Raw genomic sequence first — 15,439 nt, 5'->3', positions numbered from 1 at the left:
TAAATAAAGATGAGCACCAAAGAATTGACGCTTTTGAACTGTGGTGTTGGAGGAGATTCTTGAGAGTCCCTTGGACTGCAAGGAGATCCAACCAGTCCATTGTAAAGGAAATCAATCTTGAATACTCATTGGAAGGACTGATCCTGAAGTGAAGCTACAATCCTTTGGCCACCGGATGTGAAGAACTGCCTCATTGGAAAAGACCCTGATGCTGGGAAAGATTGAAGGTGGGAGGAGAAGGGGATGACAGAGGATGAGATGGTTGAATGGCATCACTGACTCAATGGACATGAGTAAGCTCTGGGAGTTGGTGATGGACAGGGAAGCTTGGCATGCTGCAGTCCATGGGGTCACAAAGAGTGGGGCATGACTGAGTGACTGAACTGAGTGAACTGTGCACTTACCATGAATGAATTTTATGATAAATGATACCTCTATAAGGCTATTTTTAAATGCATTGGTTGGTATATTGTCAAAATCAGCATAAGTGTAAAATATAATTTTAAAACATTTAAAATTTTTACTTCTAATTACCATTTCAGGACCACATATACTGCCATCTTCTACAAATGTTTCATCTCTGTCTTCAGGTGCTTGAACTGTGGTAAATGTATCTCTAGGTAACTTCTCAGCATTCAGAAATCCTGATGCACATATTTCATCTCTTACATGAGTATAGATCACAGATAAATTTGTTCGTGATACCAAAGTTTTATACGGCCAGGCACAAACTAATTTTCCACACATCGATTGACTAAAAGCATAAAGAAGAAAAAAAAAACTCTCTTATTATTTACATAAATAAAGCAGATTGCTGATACAGCTAATTTTTAAAAATATTTTAATAATTTAAATCCAAATTTCAAGTTTTCTGTAAGTAAACTTTAGGAGCATACTGATTCATGTATGATGTGGTTCTTTGTGTTTTGTGAGGAAATGTAGCAAGGGAAAAATAAACTATTTTTGCAATCTGACAGCCCTGAACTGTTCTATATTAGCTTCTGAAATTTGAGCAAGTGATTACTGGTGTTCTGTCTTTTTTCATTAGTAAAATGGGATAAATGATTCTAACTACAAACATTTGATGTATACAAATATATGTTTAAATACATAGTATAAATATAAGTATATATAAAGGACTTCACACAATGACTACCTCATCCCGTCAATAGACGTGATTTTTATGGTCATTGATATAACATTACAGCTATTGAACACATGTTATCTGTAGGAAGTAGGTAATATTGTTCAGCTCAGATCATAAAACAGAGAAAACCTGTTATAAAATGGCATCTTAGTTTGTACATGTATTCCAGAATCTTAGCAATATACAAGCTACATTCCAAACAAAATTATAATTTTCTAAATACATACCTAAACTCACAAATTCCCCTGCCACAGTTTCCATATCTATCTGCTCTTGCATTTATTTCATCATAACAAGCATATGGAGCACCTCTAGACCCTAAAAGAAAAAAGAAATTGTACAGAAAAGGTTGACTGAATTATTATGACCTGAATAACCACGTTGGTATGATCACTCACTTAGAGCCAGATATCCTGTTGTGTGAAGTCAAGTGGGCCTTGGGAAGCATTACCACAAACAAAGCTAGTGGAGGTGATGGAACTCCAGCTGAACTATTTTAAATCCGAAAAAGATGATGCTGTGAAAGTGCTGTACTCAATATGCCAACAAATTTAGAAAACTCAGTAGTGGCCACAGGTCTGGAAAAGGTCAGTTTTCATTCCAATCCCAAAGAAGGGCAATGCCAACGAATGTTCAAACTACCGCACAATTGTTCTCATTTCACACACTAGCAAGGTAATGCTCAAAATCCTTCAAACTAGGATTCAACAGTATGTGAACCAAGAACTTTCAGATGTACAAGCTGAATTTAGAAAAGGCAGAGGAACCAGAGATCAAATTGCCAACATCCATTGGCATAGAGAAAAGAGAATCATAGAGAAAGCAAGAGAATTCCAAGAAAACGTCTAGTTCTGCTTCATTGACTATGTTAAAGCCTTTCACTGTGTGGATCACAGCAAACTGTGGAAATTCTTAAAGAGAAGGAAATACCAGACCACCTTACCTGCCCCCTGCAAAACCTGTATACAGGTCAAGAAACAATAGGTAGAACTGGACATGGAACAACAGACTGGTTCCAAATTGGGAAAGGAGTACATCAAGGCTATATACTGTCACCCTGCTTATTTTAACTTATATGCAGAGTACATCATGCGAAATGCCAGACTAGATGAAGCAGAAGCTGGAATCAAGATTGAAGGGAGAAATATCAATAATCTCAGATATGCAGATGACACCACTCTAACAGCAGAAAGCAAAGAACTAAAGAGCCTCTTGATGAAAATGAAAGAGGAGAGTGAAAAAGCTGACTTAAAATTCAACATTCAAAAGCTAAGATTTTGGCACCCAGTCCCATCACTTCATGGTAAACAGATGGGAAAAAAACTGGCAATAGTGACAAACTTATCTTCTCGGGCTCCAAAATCACTGTGGAGAGTGACTGCACTCATGAAATTAAAAGACACTTGATCCTTGGAAGAAAAGCTATGACAACCCTACTCAACATATTAAAAAAACAGAGACATCATTTTGCCAACAAAGGTCCATATGGTCAAAGCTATGGTTCTTCTTGTAGTCATGTATGGATGTGAGAGCTGGACCATAAAGAAGGTTGAGTGCTGAAGAACTGATGCTTTTGAACTGTTGCTCTGGAGAAGACTCTTGAAAGTCCCTTGGACAGCTAGGAGAACAAGCCAGTCAATCCTAAAGGAAATCAACCTTGAATATTCATTGGAAGGCCTGATGCTGAAGTTGAAGTGCCAATAGTTTGACCACCTGATGCAACGAGACAATTCACTGGAAAAGACTCTGATGCTGAGAAAGACTAAGGGCAAGAGGAGAAGGGGGCACAGAGGATGAAATGGTTGGAATGCATCCCTGACTCAATGGACATGAGTTTGAGCTAACTCCATAATGAAGGACAGGGAAACCTGGCGTGCTGCAGTCCATGGGGTTGCAAAGTGTCGGACATGACTGAGCAACTGAAGAAGAACAACAACACATACAAGGCAAATCTGAAGGAATTTTCAAGGCAGACGATGGGTGCCCATGGGAGTTTTTAGTACAGTTTACACACCAACCTAAAGAGGGTGACCTAGGATGAAGAGTACATTAAAAAGAATTGTCATAGGACCACACCATGAATTATCCCATGTAAGGAAGCATTGCTAGCCTATTCGTTTCCTAGTGCTGCTGTAACAAAGCATCAAAAACTAGGTGGCATAAAATAACAGAAATTTGTTTTCTCACAGTTCTTGAGACTAAAGTCAGAAGCCAAGATGTTGGCAGGGCTGTCCTCTCCCTGAAGTCTCTAGAGGAGAATCCTCCCTTGTCTTTTCTAGCTTCTGGTGTTTACTGGCAATCCTTGGAATTCTTTGGCTTATTGATGTATCACTCCAGTCACCTGGCCATCCTCTCACTTTGTTTTTAGATTGCTTCCCCTGTGTGAATGCCCAAATTACCCCTTTTATAAGGGCACCAGTCATACTTTAGTAGCACCCACTCTAATGACCTCACTTTAACTGGATAGTCTCTGTACAGACTCCGTTTACAAAGAAACCCATATTTGAGCTGCTGAGGATATTAGGACTTATTGAATAAATTTCTAGGCCCAAGATGGAGCCATTTCTGGTGGGATGCCAGGTCAGCAAGCCAAAACATAGATAACTTTCATGGTCCTATAAATACTCCCCTTGACCAGAAGCACAGTATGTCCAGCCAGCCAAACCCAACCGCCAAGAATCTGTAATGATTTCTTTGTTCTAAATAAGGTCTGATATGCAATTCCAGTCAATTAGTGGAAGTCAAATACTTTCCCCTTATTCCCTGATTGCCTTCTTTTATACAAGTTCACAGTCCTGTTTCCTTGTTTCATAGTTCTCTGGACTCCTGAGAGGGGAGACTGTCTGCTTCATGAAGCAAAAAAATAAAACTTGCTTAGATCAGTTAAATTGTACTCTTTGAGTATTTTAACAGACTTAACATATCATTTTGAGGGGGACACATTTCAACCCATAACAGGAAGATTCTCATCAATCTTATTCCATGTACTTTAAGGTTTCAGAGAGTTCATTCCAATATTGTCATCATTTTGTCTACCTCTTTTCATTTTTCATTTTATACATTTTGTCTTTTACAGAATTTTCATGACTATTTTAATGAAAGCTTAGAAGAGTCATCCTGGAGCTGGTGTCCAGAGACCATTTTGAACCATGTTATTGGTCTGCTCTCTTGAATGTATTAATATATAGTGCATGGTGATTTGGCAGTTTCTCTTCACATTTTTAGGAAAATGTTTAGAGGAAAAATAGAAATCAGATAAAGTAGAAGTCAAACAATGAGCTGATGAGGTGGATTTGGATTGTGCCCCTGTATAAGCTCAAACTTCTACATAAATCCCACATTTTTTGTATCTCCTAGGGGTTCTGCTTCTCTGATTTATCTCAGTTAACAGAGGAAACAGCAGTTCAAGCTCTGAAAATCAGCATGAATTTTTTGTTTTTAGAACCAATCCATCAAAAAATTGAATCATGTATGATTCTGAAGGATAATTTGATATATCACAGAAAATAGATAAAGCATCAGAACTGATATGATCCAAAGCTGTGTTTCAGCCAGCTTTTGCTGGGTAGCTGTTTCTCTTCTGTATCTGATCTAACAGTCAGTGATCTGCTTCAATTGAGCCATTTGTCATTGACTATAAACCTGTTCTGCTTTTGTTGCAGATACCACGTAACAAAGTAATGATTAATAAATATTCAAGTGGACAGAAAGACTGAAGAGACATTTTCCCAAAAGGGAAATGTGAATGGCCATCAAGCACATGAAAAGATTTCAAAGAGAGAAATGCACATAAAACAACAATATCACCTGGTCAGAATGGCTATCACCAAAAAGAACATGAATAACACATACTGGAGAGAATGTGAATAAAGGAATCCTCATACACTGTTAGCAGGAATGTAAATTGGTCAAGCCACTGTGGAAAACAGTGTGAGTGTGTAAGTTGCTTCAGTTATATCCGACTCTGTGACACCATGGACTGTAGCCCACCAGGCTCCTCTGTCCATGGGATTATCCTGGCAAGAATACTGGAGTGGGTTGTCATTTCCTCCTCTAGGGGATCTGAAGCTTTTTCTCAGAATCAAGAAAATTTTACTTCCTTTAACAGTAGTATACACTGGGCCCATACATAGTATGGGCTTCCCAGGTGGCGCTGGTGGTAAAGAACTTGCCTGCCAATGCAGGTAGACATAACAGACGTGCATTCGATCCCTGAGTTGGGAAGATCCCCTCGAAGAGGGCATGACAACCCACTGCAGTATTCTTGCCTGAGAATCCCATGCACAGAGGAGCCTAGTGGGTTATGGTCCATCAGTTCAGTTCGGTTCAGTCACTCAGTCATGTCCAACTCTTTGCGACCCCATGAACCGCAGCACACAAGGCTTCCCTGTCCATCATCAACTCCCAGAGTTTACCCAAACTCATGTCCATTGAGTTGGTGATGCCATCTAACCATCTCATCCTCTGTTGCCCCCTCCTCCTCTTGCCTTCAATCCATATGGTCCATGCTGCCAAGTCGCTTCAGTCGTGTCCAACTCTGTGCGACCCCATAGACGACACCCCACCAGGCTCCCCCGTCCCTGGGATTCTCCAGGCAAGAACACTGGAGTGGGTTGCCATTTCCTTCCCCAATGCATGAAAGTGAAAAGTGAAAGTCAAGTCTCTCAGTCATGTCCGACTCTTTGCAACCCCATGGACTGCAGCCCACCAGGCTTCTCTGTCCATGGGATTCTCCAGGCAAGAGTACTGGAGTGGGTTGCCATTGCCTTCTCTGATATGGTCCATAGGGTCGCAAAAAGAGTCAGACTCGACTGAAGCAACTTAGCACACACATACATAATATACACTTATTTTAAAATTACACTTACATCTTTTATAGCATTAAATAACACCATTTGGAATAATCAGAATTTAGAAACTACAAGGAAAACTGTGGTCATTACCTGCTCCAAGTACTCTGCTACACTGTCTGTTAACTGATCTACACCGTCCTTTATAACAGTAGGCGTCACCCGACTCACAAAGTTCTCCATCGCGTGCGTAAGTGTCAGGCACACAGACTGATTGATTCCCATTACAAAATTCTTCAAAGTCACACTCATCAGCTGCTTTCCTACAAAGTGTATTAACTGGTTTTATCTGGAGGAAAAAAGAAACATAAGAAAAAATTATACATCAATGATACCCAAGTTTTCTTTCTCTTCAGGCTTGAAATTTCCACCCATTTTTCCCACAGTAGCTAAGAGCAATGAGCCAACTGTCTTCATGTTAACTGTGCAAGTGCTGCACAGACATTTAGGTGATTGAATTTACTGTTCATAAAGGAGTGGGTGTTGATCAAGTGAGATACAAGAGACTGAAAGGCAAGGAGACTACCATGATAATTAAAAAGAAAGAAAGTAGAGATAAGGAATGACTATAAAAATTACTTTCAACTCACTAAGAATATACTCAACATGTGCAACCTCCAGTTTCTCCATATGCCATCCATAAGCAGAAAATAAGCAACCATTCACAAAACAATAAATATGCTTCATAAACACTTAGAAGTTTGAAGGACACACAAGAGAATGTTTGTTTTACATACCACATTGAAAACAGCTACAAAAAATGACTTGCCCAATTATATATCTCTAATCTCTTCAGTGCTTACTATTAGCTCATAGCTTCAGGGTACCCTTTATGTATATCTACTTTTGCAAACAAATATCTAAATATCATCTCTGCAAAGTCTTTTACTCAGCCCAAGCCCCATTACCTGATGGAGATCATCAGTATCCTACACGAACTAAGTCAAAATTTTTCCAGCTTCAAGGCCCTAGTTGTTGTTCAGTCACTCAGTCGTGTCTGATTCTTTGTGACTTCATCCATGGACTGAAGCCCCAGCTTATATAACATTTACTGCCACACCTCACAAAGACAGTTTCTGGATACTTCTCTTATTGTCAACAATTATCCACTACCTGCAGCAAATCTGACACGAGTTCTCCAAGTGATGGGTGGAAAGACAAAACACAGTACTTGTGTTGCCTAAGCTTATAGAGTTAACATTCAAATCAAAATCAATAATTAAAATTGTTTTTAAAAGAAAACATATATAAATATAATGAGAAGGTATTTTATTTGCTTTTCAGAATGCAGACTTTTTTTTTAAATGTGTATAAATGGCAATCTTCCTTTTATTCTAATTTCTTTTATCATTAAAACTTTATTGCATAGCTGTTTAAGGATCATGGAAAATATGAGGAGAAAGTACAGAGATTTTCCTTATAACCCCTGCTGCACACAACCAAGCACATGATGCGTTTGTTGCAGCTGACGACCTTACATTGACACATCATAATCACTCATACTCCATGTATATTAGAGCTCTTTCCTGGTGTTTTACATTCTGGGTGGAGATAAGTGAGCACTTGCAGTGCCCTAACATCCTTCATGCTCTTTCTATTCATCTCCTCCTCGGTGCCTGATAACTACTGATCTTCTCACTGTCTCTAGAATTTTCCTTTTCCAGAATGTCATATAGTTGGAATCATATAGTACATAGCTTTATTAGAGGGGCTTATTTCACCCAACTTCTTCTTCAGTATTTAAATACCCAGTTCCTCAAAAGTTATTTGAACCAAGCTTTATCACTGTACTTGCTTCCTTCATTAAAGTGGGTTTATTTTTCTTTCCATGGCTCTCTTAATTACCAAATAACCTTAATTTTTTAAACCTTCTGACTCCTCATTTCACATCATTCTCTCCTAAAATATTTTTATTTTGTTTTTCTTGTTGTTCTACATATACTTTTATTCTTTCCAAGACTGTCAGTCTGTACCTAAAATGTATAATCTGGGCACAGGGGTGTGTCCCTTTATACAACTGAACCCAGGATGAGTGGGTTAAATTTATTGTTTCTGACCATTACACCAGCCTTGATTGCATAGTTGAAAAAAAAAATTACTGTATCAGAAAAATCATAGCCTGGACTATATCCCTTTCCATAATTGGACCCAGAGACTAATAGAGTCCTAAACACTGCCCCAGTCTCACCAGCAGTTGTTCAGGTATCCCTGTGGGCATGTGAATCTGGTTTCTGAGGCAGAAAATGTACTCCCTTTGGGCACAGTAATGACTCTACATCACTATACTAGCTGTCCTCGACAACTTGATTAATGTTTCAAGTTACCATCAATAGAATAATTAATACCATACTATGATCAATAATGGAAAAGAAGAGGAGAGAGGTATTAGCAGAGTGGGAAAATAGGTGATTTTCAGACTGTATGTACCATGGATAACAACACCTTTGTGGGACCCACGGAACCCCCCCCAAAAAAATTTTCCAGTCCCCTGGAGAGTAAAAATATCTGCGAGTCGATGCACTGAAGTGGGTAAGAAGAACAGTTGCACTTCACCCACATCACCTCTTAGCCAAGGTGGCCTGTGATTTCTGCGACAGGGGAAAGTGAAAGTGATGTGAGAGCCGGGTTTCCCCAGCCTTGTGAGACACTGGCCATGAGGCCCACTTTTATCCTGCCCCACCCGGCACGCTGAGGGAACTGGCACGGTTGAATAGTCTGGAGACACCTTGCTTCCAAGGTTTCTTGATTTCCCAGGCAAGAATACTGGAGTGAGCTGCCATTTCCTTCTCCCAACCCAGGGATGGAAGCCATGTCTCCTGCGTTGGCACGCAGATTCTCTACCCCTGGAGACGCCGAGGAATAGGGGAAAGGGATGGGAGCTCACAAGCAACAGTGTGTGGAGCAAGACAACCGGCATCCTAAAAACTGGCTCACGGGCTCCTGCCAATAGGGTGCCTCGTCTGAGGACACGCGCACCCCATCTACAGCCAGAACCCACACTCTCCAGCAGAGGGCGCACGTGAGTCCCCGACAACTTGGTGCACGCGATGTCAGCAGCCGGCTGGAAACTCCTCAACTCAGAGAAGGTGCGCAACTTTGAACACTTCAAGGCACTCCCTTGGGGGAAATAAATGGGAGGCTTTCCACATTCATACTGGCTTTGCAAGATTGAGGGAAAGCATACAATCCTAATCTTTCCCACTGTGAGGGAGTGAGAGGAATGGAGTCAACACACCCACAGGAAAGGTCTGAGAGACGCTCTGAACTCGAGCTGGGCTGACTGGTGCCTGACTTCTTTGTCTCCCAAGGCCAGCTGGTTAACACAGGAGGAGATGGCGACTTCTTCAGATGCAAAGAGAGCAATGCCAAGACTTCAAGGAACATAAAGAATCAAGGAAACAAGATACCACCAAAGAAACAAAATAAATCTCTGTGGAAGACACCTCAAAATGGAGATGTACAAACTGCCTGACAGAAAAATTAATCATCGTTAAGTTCAATGAACTGTAGGAGAGAACAGACAAATAAATAAAATCTGGAAAATATTACATGGACAAAATGAGACATCGAACAAAGAGAGTTTTGTTTTTTTGTTTTTTAAGGAACAAGATAAATTCTGGATCTTAAGAGTAAACTGAACTGACAATTTTCACACAAAAGCTGCGAGAGCACAGTTGATCAAGCAGAAGAAACAATGAACTCATAGACAAACATCTGAAATTATTCAGTTGGAAGAACAAAGAAGAAAAAATAAAGAAACTCTACGGTATTTACAGAACATCATCGAAATAAACACTGTGTGCATATGGTAGGCCCAAAAGGAGCAAAGAGAAAGGTCAGAAAACTGACAGAAGAGGAAAGAAATGTACCACAAGGGAAGTCACACAAGACTGTAAGACTGCTGAACAGAAGCCTTGTACAACGAAGAGTGGGAGGATATTTTCAAAGAAAAACATTTGCCAGCTAAGAAAACTATATCTGGTAAAGCTGTCCTTTACAAATGAAGAAGAGATAAAACTTTACCAGAAAAACAAATGCTGAGGAGGTTCATTGCCACTAGACCTCTCTCTCTCACACATACACACACAAAACGCCCTCTGAAGAGAGTTCTTTAGGTTGAAATGAAAAGATGCCAGTTAGCTTCATGAAAACATTTAAGAGTATAAAAGCCATTGGCAAAAGTAAGTATTCAGTAAAGTTCAAAGACTCCAGTACTATACATAATATGCACACATGCTCAGTTGCTTCAGCGTGTCCAACTCTTTGTGACTCCCATGGACTGTAGCCTGCAAGGCTCTTCTGTCCATGGGATTTTCCAAGCAAGCAAGAATACTGGAATGGGTTGCCATGCTCTCCTCCAGGGGATCCTCCTGACCCAGGGATCCAACCTATGTTTCCTGCACCTCCTGTGTTGCAAGGGGATTCTTTATCCACTGAGATACCTGGGAAGCCCTATATACACGATGTGGTGCTATGTCAATCACTTATAACTCTGGTATAAAAGTTAAAAGATAAAAGCATTAAAAATAACTAGAACTGCAACAATTTGTTCAAGGATGCACTCTATTAAAAAATGCTATAACAGCATTAATAGCATGAGATGTGGGGGGAAAGAAGTAAAAGCATAGAATTTTATATGAAATTGAAGCTGTTATCTTAAATGGCCTATTATCACTATAAAATGATTTTATAATTCTTGTGATAATCACAAAGAAAAAAACTGTTATTCAAAGCACAAAATATAAAGAGAAATGAAACAAAGCATACCTTCACACACACAAAAATATCATCACAAAGTAAGACAGTAAAAGAGGAAAAATGGGACAAAAGAACTACAAAATGTACAAAAAGCAACACTATGGCAATAGCAAATTCTTCCTTGTCAAACATCACTTTTTTTTATTATGGGCAAGTGTTTCTTTTATTTATTTATTTTTAATATAAATTTATTTATTTTAATTGGAGGCTAATTACTTTACAATATTGTAGTGGTTTTGCCATACATTGACATGAATCTGTCATGGATGTACATGTGTTCCCCCATCCTGAAACCCCCTCCCACCTGCCTCCCTATCCCATCCCTCTGGGTCATCCCAGTGCACCAGCCCCGAGCACCCTGGCTCATGCATCAAACCTGGACTGGTGATTTGTTTCACATATGATAATATACACGTTTCAATGCCGTTCTCCCAAATCATCCCACCCTCGCCCTCTCCCACAGAGTCCAAAAGACTGTTCTATACATCTGCGTCTCTTTTGCTGTTTGAAAGTAAATAAATTATATTCAACAATCAAAAGACACAGAGTAGACGGATGAACTAAAAACAAGACAACTATATGCTGCCTACAAGAAACTCATTAAAGCCTTCAGGATACAAATACACAAAAAGCAAAAGGATGGAAATAAGTAGTCCATGAAAATGCCAAAGAGAGCAGGGAGGCACACTTCAGTTCGGTCGCTCAGTCGTGTCCAACTCTCTGCGACCCCATGAACCGCAGCACGCCAGGCCTCCCCTGTCTGTCACCAACTCCTGGAGTTCACCCAAACTCATGTCCATTGAGTCCGTGATACAAACTAATACCAGATAAAATGTCAGATAAATTAAGATAAAATATCGGAGGGCACACTAACTAATATCAGATAAAATAGACTTTAAGTCAAAAACTGTCACAAGAGACACAGAAGGTTATTATATAATGATAAAGAGATCAATTCATCAAGAGGATATAACAATTACAAATACATATGCACCCAACCTTCAGTAGAGTTAAGTTTAGTTCAGTCACTCAATCGTGTCCGACTCTTTGTGACCCCATGAATCGCAGCACGCCAGGCCTCCCTGTCCATCACCAGCTCCCGGAGTCCACCCAAACCCATGTCCATCGAGTCGGTGATGCCATCCAACCATCTATTTCATCCTCTATTGTCCCCTTCTCCTCCTGCCCTCAATCTTTCCCAGCATCAGGGTCTTTTCAAATGAGTCAGCTCTTCGCATCAGGTGGCCAAAGTATTGGAGTTTCAGCTTCAGCATCAGTCCTTCCAATGAACACCCAGGACTTATCTCCTTTAGGATGGACTGGTTGGATCTCCTTGCAGTCCAAGGGACTCTCAACAGTCTTCTCCAACACCACACTTCAAAAGCATCAATTCTTTGGCCCTCAGCTTTCTTTATAGTCCAACTCTCACATCCATACATGACCACTGGAAAAACCATAGCCTTGACCAGATGGACCTTTGTTGGCAAAGTAATGTCCCTGCTTTTTAATATGCTATCTAAGTTGGTCATAACTTTCCTTCCAAGGAGCAAGCATCTTTTAATTTCATGGCTGCAGTCACCATCTGCAGTGATTTTGGAGACCCAAAAAATAAAGTCAGCCACTGTTTCCACTGTTTTCCCATCTATTTCCCATGAGGTGATGGGACCAGATGACATGATCTAAGTTTTCTGATTGTTGAGCTTTAAGCCAATTTTTTCACTCTCCTCTTTCACTTTCATCAAGAGGCTCTTTTGTTCTACTTCAGTTTCTGCCATCAGGGTGGTGTCATCTGCATATCTGAGGTTATTGATATTTCTCCTGGCAATCTTGATTCCAGCTTGTGCTTCTTCCAGCCCTTATATGTACTTATATGTACTTACTTACTTACTTCCAGTACTTATATGTACTCTGCGTATAAGTTAAATAAGTAGGATGACAATATACAGCCTTGACATACTCCTTTTCCTATTTGGAACCAGTCTGTTGTTCCATGTCCAGTTCTAACTGTTGCTTCCTGACCTGCATACCGGTTTCTCAAGAGGCAGGTCAGATGGTATTCCCATCTCTTTCAGAATTTTCCACAGTTTATTGTGATTCACACAGTCGAAGGCTTTGGCATAGTCAATAAAGCAGAAATAGATGTTTTTCTGGAACTCTCTTGCTTTTTCAATGATCCAGTGGATATTGGCAATTTGATCTCTGGTTCCTCTGCCTTTTCTAAAACCAGCTTGAACATCTGGAAGTTCTTGGTTCACATATTGCTGAAGCCTGGCTTGGAGAATTTTGAGCATAACTTTGCTAGCATGTGAGATGAGTGCAATTGTGCAGTAGTGTGAGCATTCTTTGGGACCGCCTTTCTTAGAGATTAGAATGAAAACTGACCTTTTCCAGTCCTGTGGCCACTGCTGAGTTTTCCAAATTTGTTGGCATATTGAGTGCAGCACTTTCACAGCATTACCTTTTAGGATTTGAAATAGCTCAACTGGAATTCCATCACATCCAGTAGCTTTGTTCATAGTGATGCTTTCTAAGGCCCACTTGACTTCACATTCCAGGATGTCTGGCTCTAGGTGAGTGATCACACCATTGTGATTATCTGGGTCATGAAGATCTTTTTGTACAGTTCTTCTGTGTATTCTTGCCACCTCTTTTAGTATCTTCTTCTGCTTCTGTTAGGTCCATACCATTTCTGTCCTTTATTGAGCCCATTTTGCATGAAATGTTCCCTTGGTATCTCTAATTTTCTTGAAGAGATCTCTAGTCTTTCCCATTCTGTTGTTTTCCTCTATTTCTTTGCATTGATCGCTGAGGAAGGCTTTCTTATCTCTCCTTACTATTCTTTGGAACTCTGCATTCAAATGGGTGTATCTTTCCTTTTCTCCTTGCTTTTTGCTTCTCTTCGTTTCATCACTTCACGATTCAAACTTACAGCAATTTGTTACATTGTATACCTTAAGTAATGTTACATGTTGATTATATCAATAAACCTGGGGGAAATTTTTTTAAAGATGAGATCATGTTTCTCCTCCAGTCTTAAGAATGCATGCCATTTACCCTGTTCAAGAGTTTATTTCTTACTCCTTGGGATGCCACTGGATTGTTCTGGGTGCTGGACAATTTTCAGGGATTCATTAAATGCTTTTTTTTTTTTAAGGAATCGAATGGTTGTAACAGTATCTGAATGAATTCTGAAGGAACAGGGGTTTTAACCAGAATACAGTAAAGAGAAGTCAGCGAATAAAAAAAAACTAATCTAACCTCCTGCACTCATGTGAAGTACAGTGATAGAAAATAAGAACTTAATAAGGTTGTACAAGATGTATGTTGATCACAGAGAAACCCCAATGGGTACAAGAAGGATTTGTAACAAGGTAAATAAATGGAAAGTTAAATCAGCAAAGAAAAAAGTCAGGCATTATGTACAGGAGAGTCCTAGATATGATAGATTACAGAGTAGACTGAAGGGTGACAGGGCTCCAATGCTGCTTGGACAAAATATGATAGGAAGGACTAAATATAGTATTGACATGTTTTCCATCTCCTTGAAAGAACTATCTCAAGAAATTTAATACTTAGATATTATAAACTAGTTTGCCTCCTACCTTGCAATCCATTGTACAGCATGCCCCTGAACCACATACTTTATCTTTTTTCTTCAAACATGTTCTAGCATCACAGCAGCCTGGATGAGTACAGTCCTATAAACAAATGCTTTGTTACTCAATCATGTATGACCAGGTACAATCCTACAAAAGTGCAAGACAGAATTTATTTACAAAGTCTGAGCATATCCTAAAATCCAGAGCTTCAATAATTCCTTTCTTTATCTGAGACTTCCTGAAATCAACATCTCATTCAGTAGTTTGTAAAAGAAATGTCATTTCACTACATTCAATATAATTTGAACAATATTAATACACTACTGTGGGGCCAAAACCTTACAGGAAATAGTTATTCTGTATCTTGTTAGCTATCATTTTCTTATATTATCACTTTCATAATAAATGTTTACATATGGAATGTCTCTGATGTGAAGCTGTCAAACAAAACCTCAAACCTCTGTCCCCTCAAAAGTGGTCCACAAGCCAGGCTAGTCTATCCAGACCTCTGATTTCACTGGGACCTGACCCCATACACATTTGCATTTTATAAGATTCAGTGTCTTAGATCAATTTTTCCATTTATTTGAGTTTCCTGCTGAGTTTCCTGTCTTTTTCCTTACTGGTATTTTCAACCAACAGCTTCACGAGAGGCAACAATACTATATTTTTAAAAGGTTATTTATTTCATATATTGACTCATGTAATCCTGTACTGACAGTTTAAATATACCTTTCTTTTTTTTTTTTCCCTTACTGTCTCTTTGAATCAAAGGTTTGGTTATTCTTAGTTTGGGGGGTTTGTCTTCTTCAACACAACTGTATTTGCAAGGGTAGACTTTCTTTTTTTTAATTGGAAGCTAATTACTTTACCCCCACTCCAGTATTCTTGCCTGGAAAATCCCATGGACTGAGGATCCTGGTAGGCCACAGTCCATGGGGTCACAAAGAATCAGACACGGCTGAGCAACTTCACTTTACAATTACTTTACAATATTCTAGTGTGTTTTGCCATACATTGATATGAATCAGCCATGGGTGTACATGTATCCCCCATCCTGAACCCACCTCCCTCCCCATCCCATC

At 39.6% G+C, this 15,439-nt stretch overlaps 1 protein-coding gene across 1 annotated transcript in view; it reads right to left on the bottom strand.

Moving 5' to 3' along the window:
- LOC122432472 (disintegrin and metalloproteinase domain-containing protein 5-like) overlaps nucleotides 1-15,439 on the bottom strand; it is a 131,756-nt gene that overhangs the window by 64,050 nt on the left and 52,267 nt on the right. The window contains exons 13-16 of the mRNA XM_043454428.1: nucleotides 14,358-14,453; nucleotides 6,091-6,286; nucleotides 1,375-1,465; nucleotides 535-754 (exon numbers count right to left, since the gene is read on the bottom strand). Of these exons, the coding sequence (XP_043310363.1) occupies nucleotides 535-754; nucleotides 1,375-1,465; nucleotides 6,091-6,286; nucleotides 14,358-14,453 (603 nt within the window). The remainder of the gene's footprint in view (nucleotides 1-534; nucleotides 755-1,374; nucleotides 1,466-6,090; nucleotides 6,287-14,357; nucleotides 14,454-15,439) is intronic.

Source organism: Cervus canadensis, chromosome 31 (genome assembly GCF_019320065.1).
Source record: "Cervus canadensis isolate Bull #8, Minnesota chromosome 31, ASM1932006v1, whole genome shotgun sequence".
Lineage (NCBI taxonomy): Eukaryota > Metazoa > Chordata > Mammalia > Artiodactyla > Cervidae > Cervus > Cervus canadensis.
This window is presented reverse-complemented; position numbering and strand designations above follow the sequence as displayed.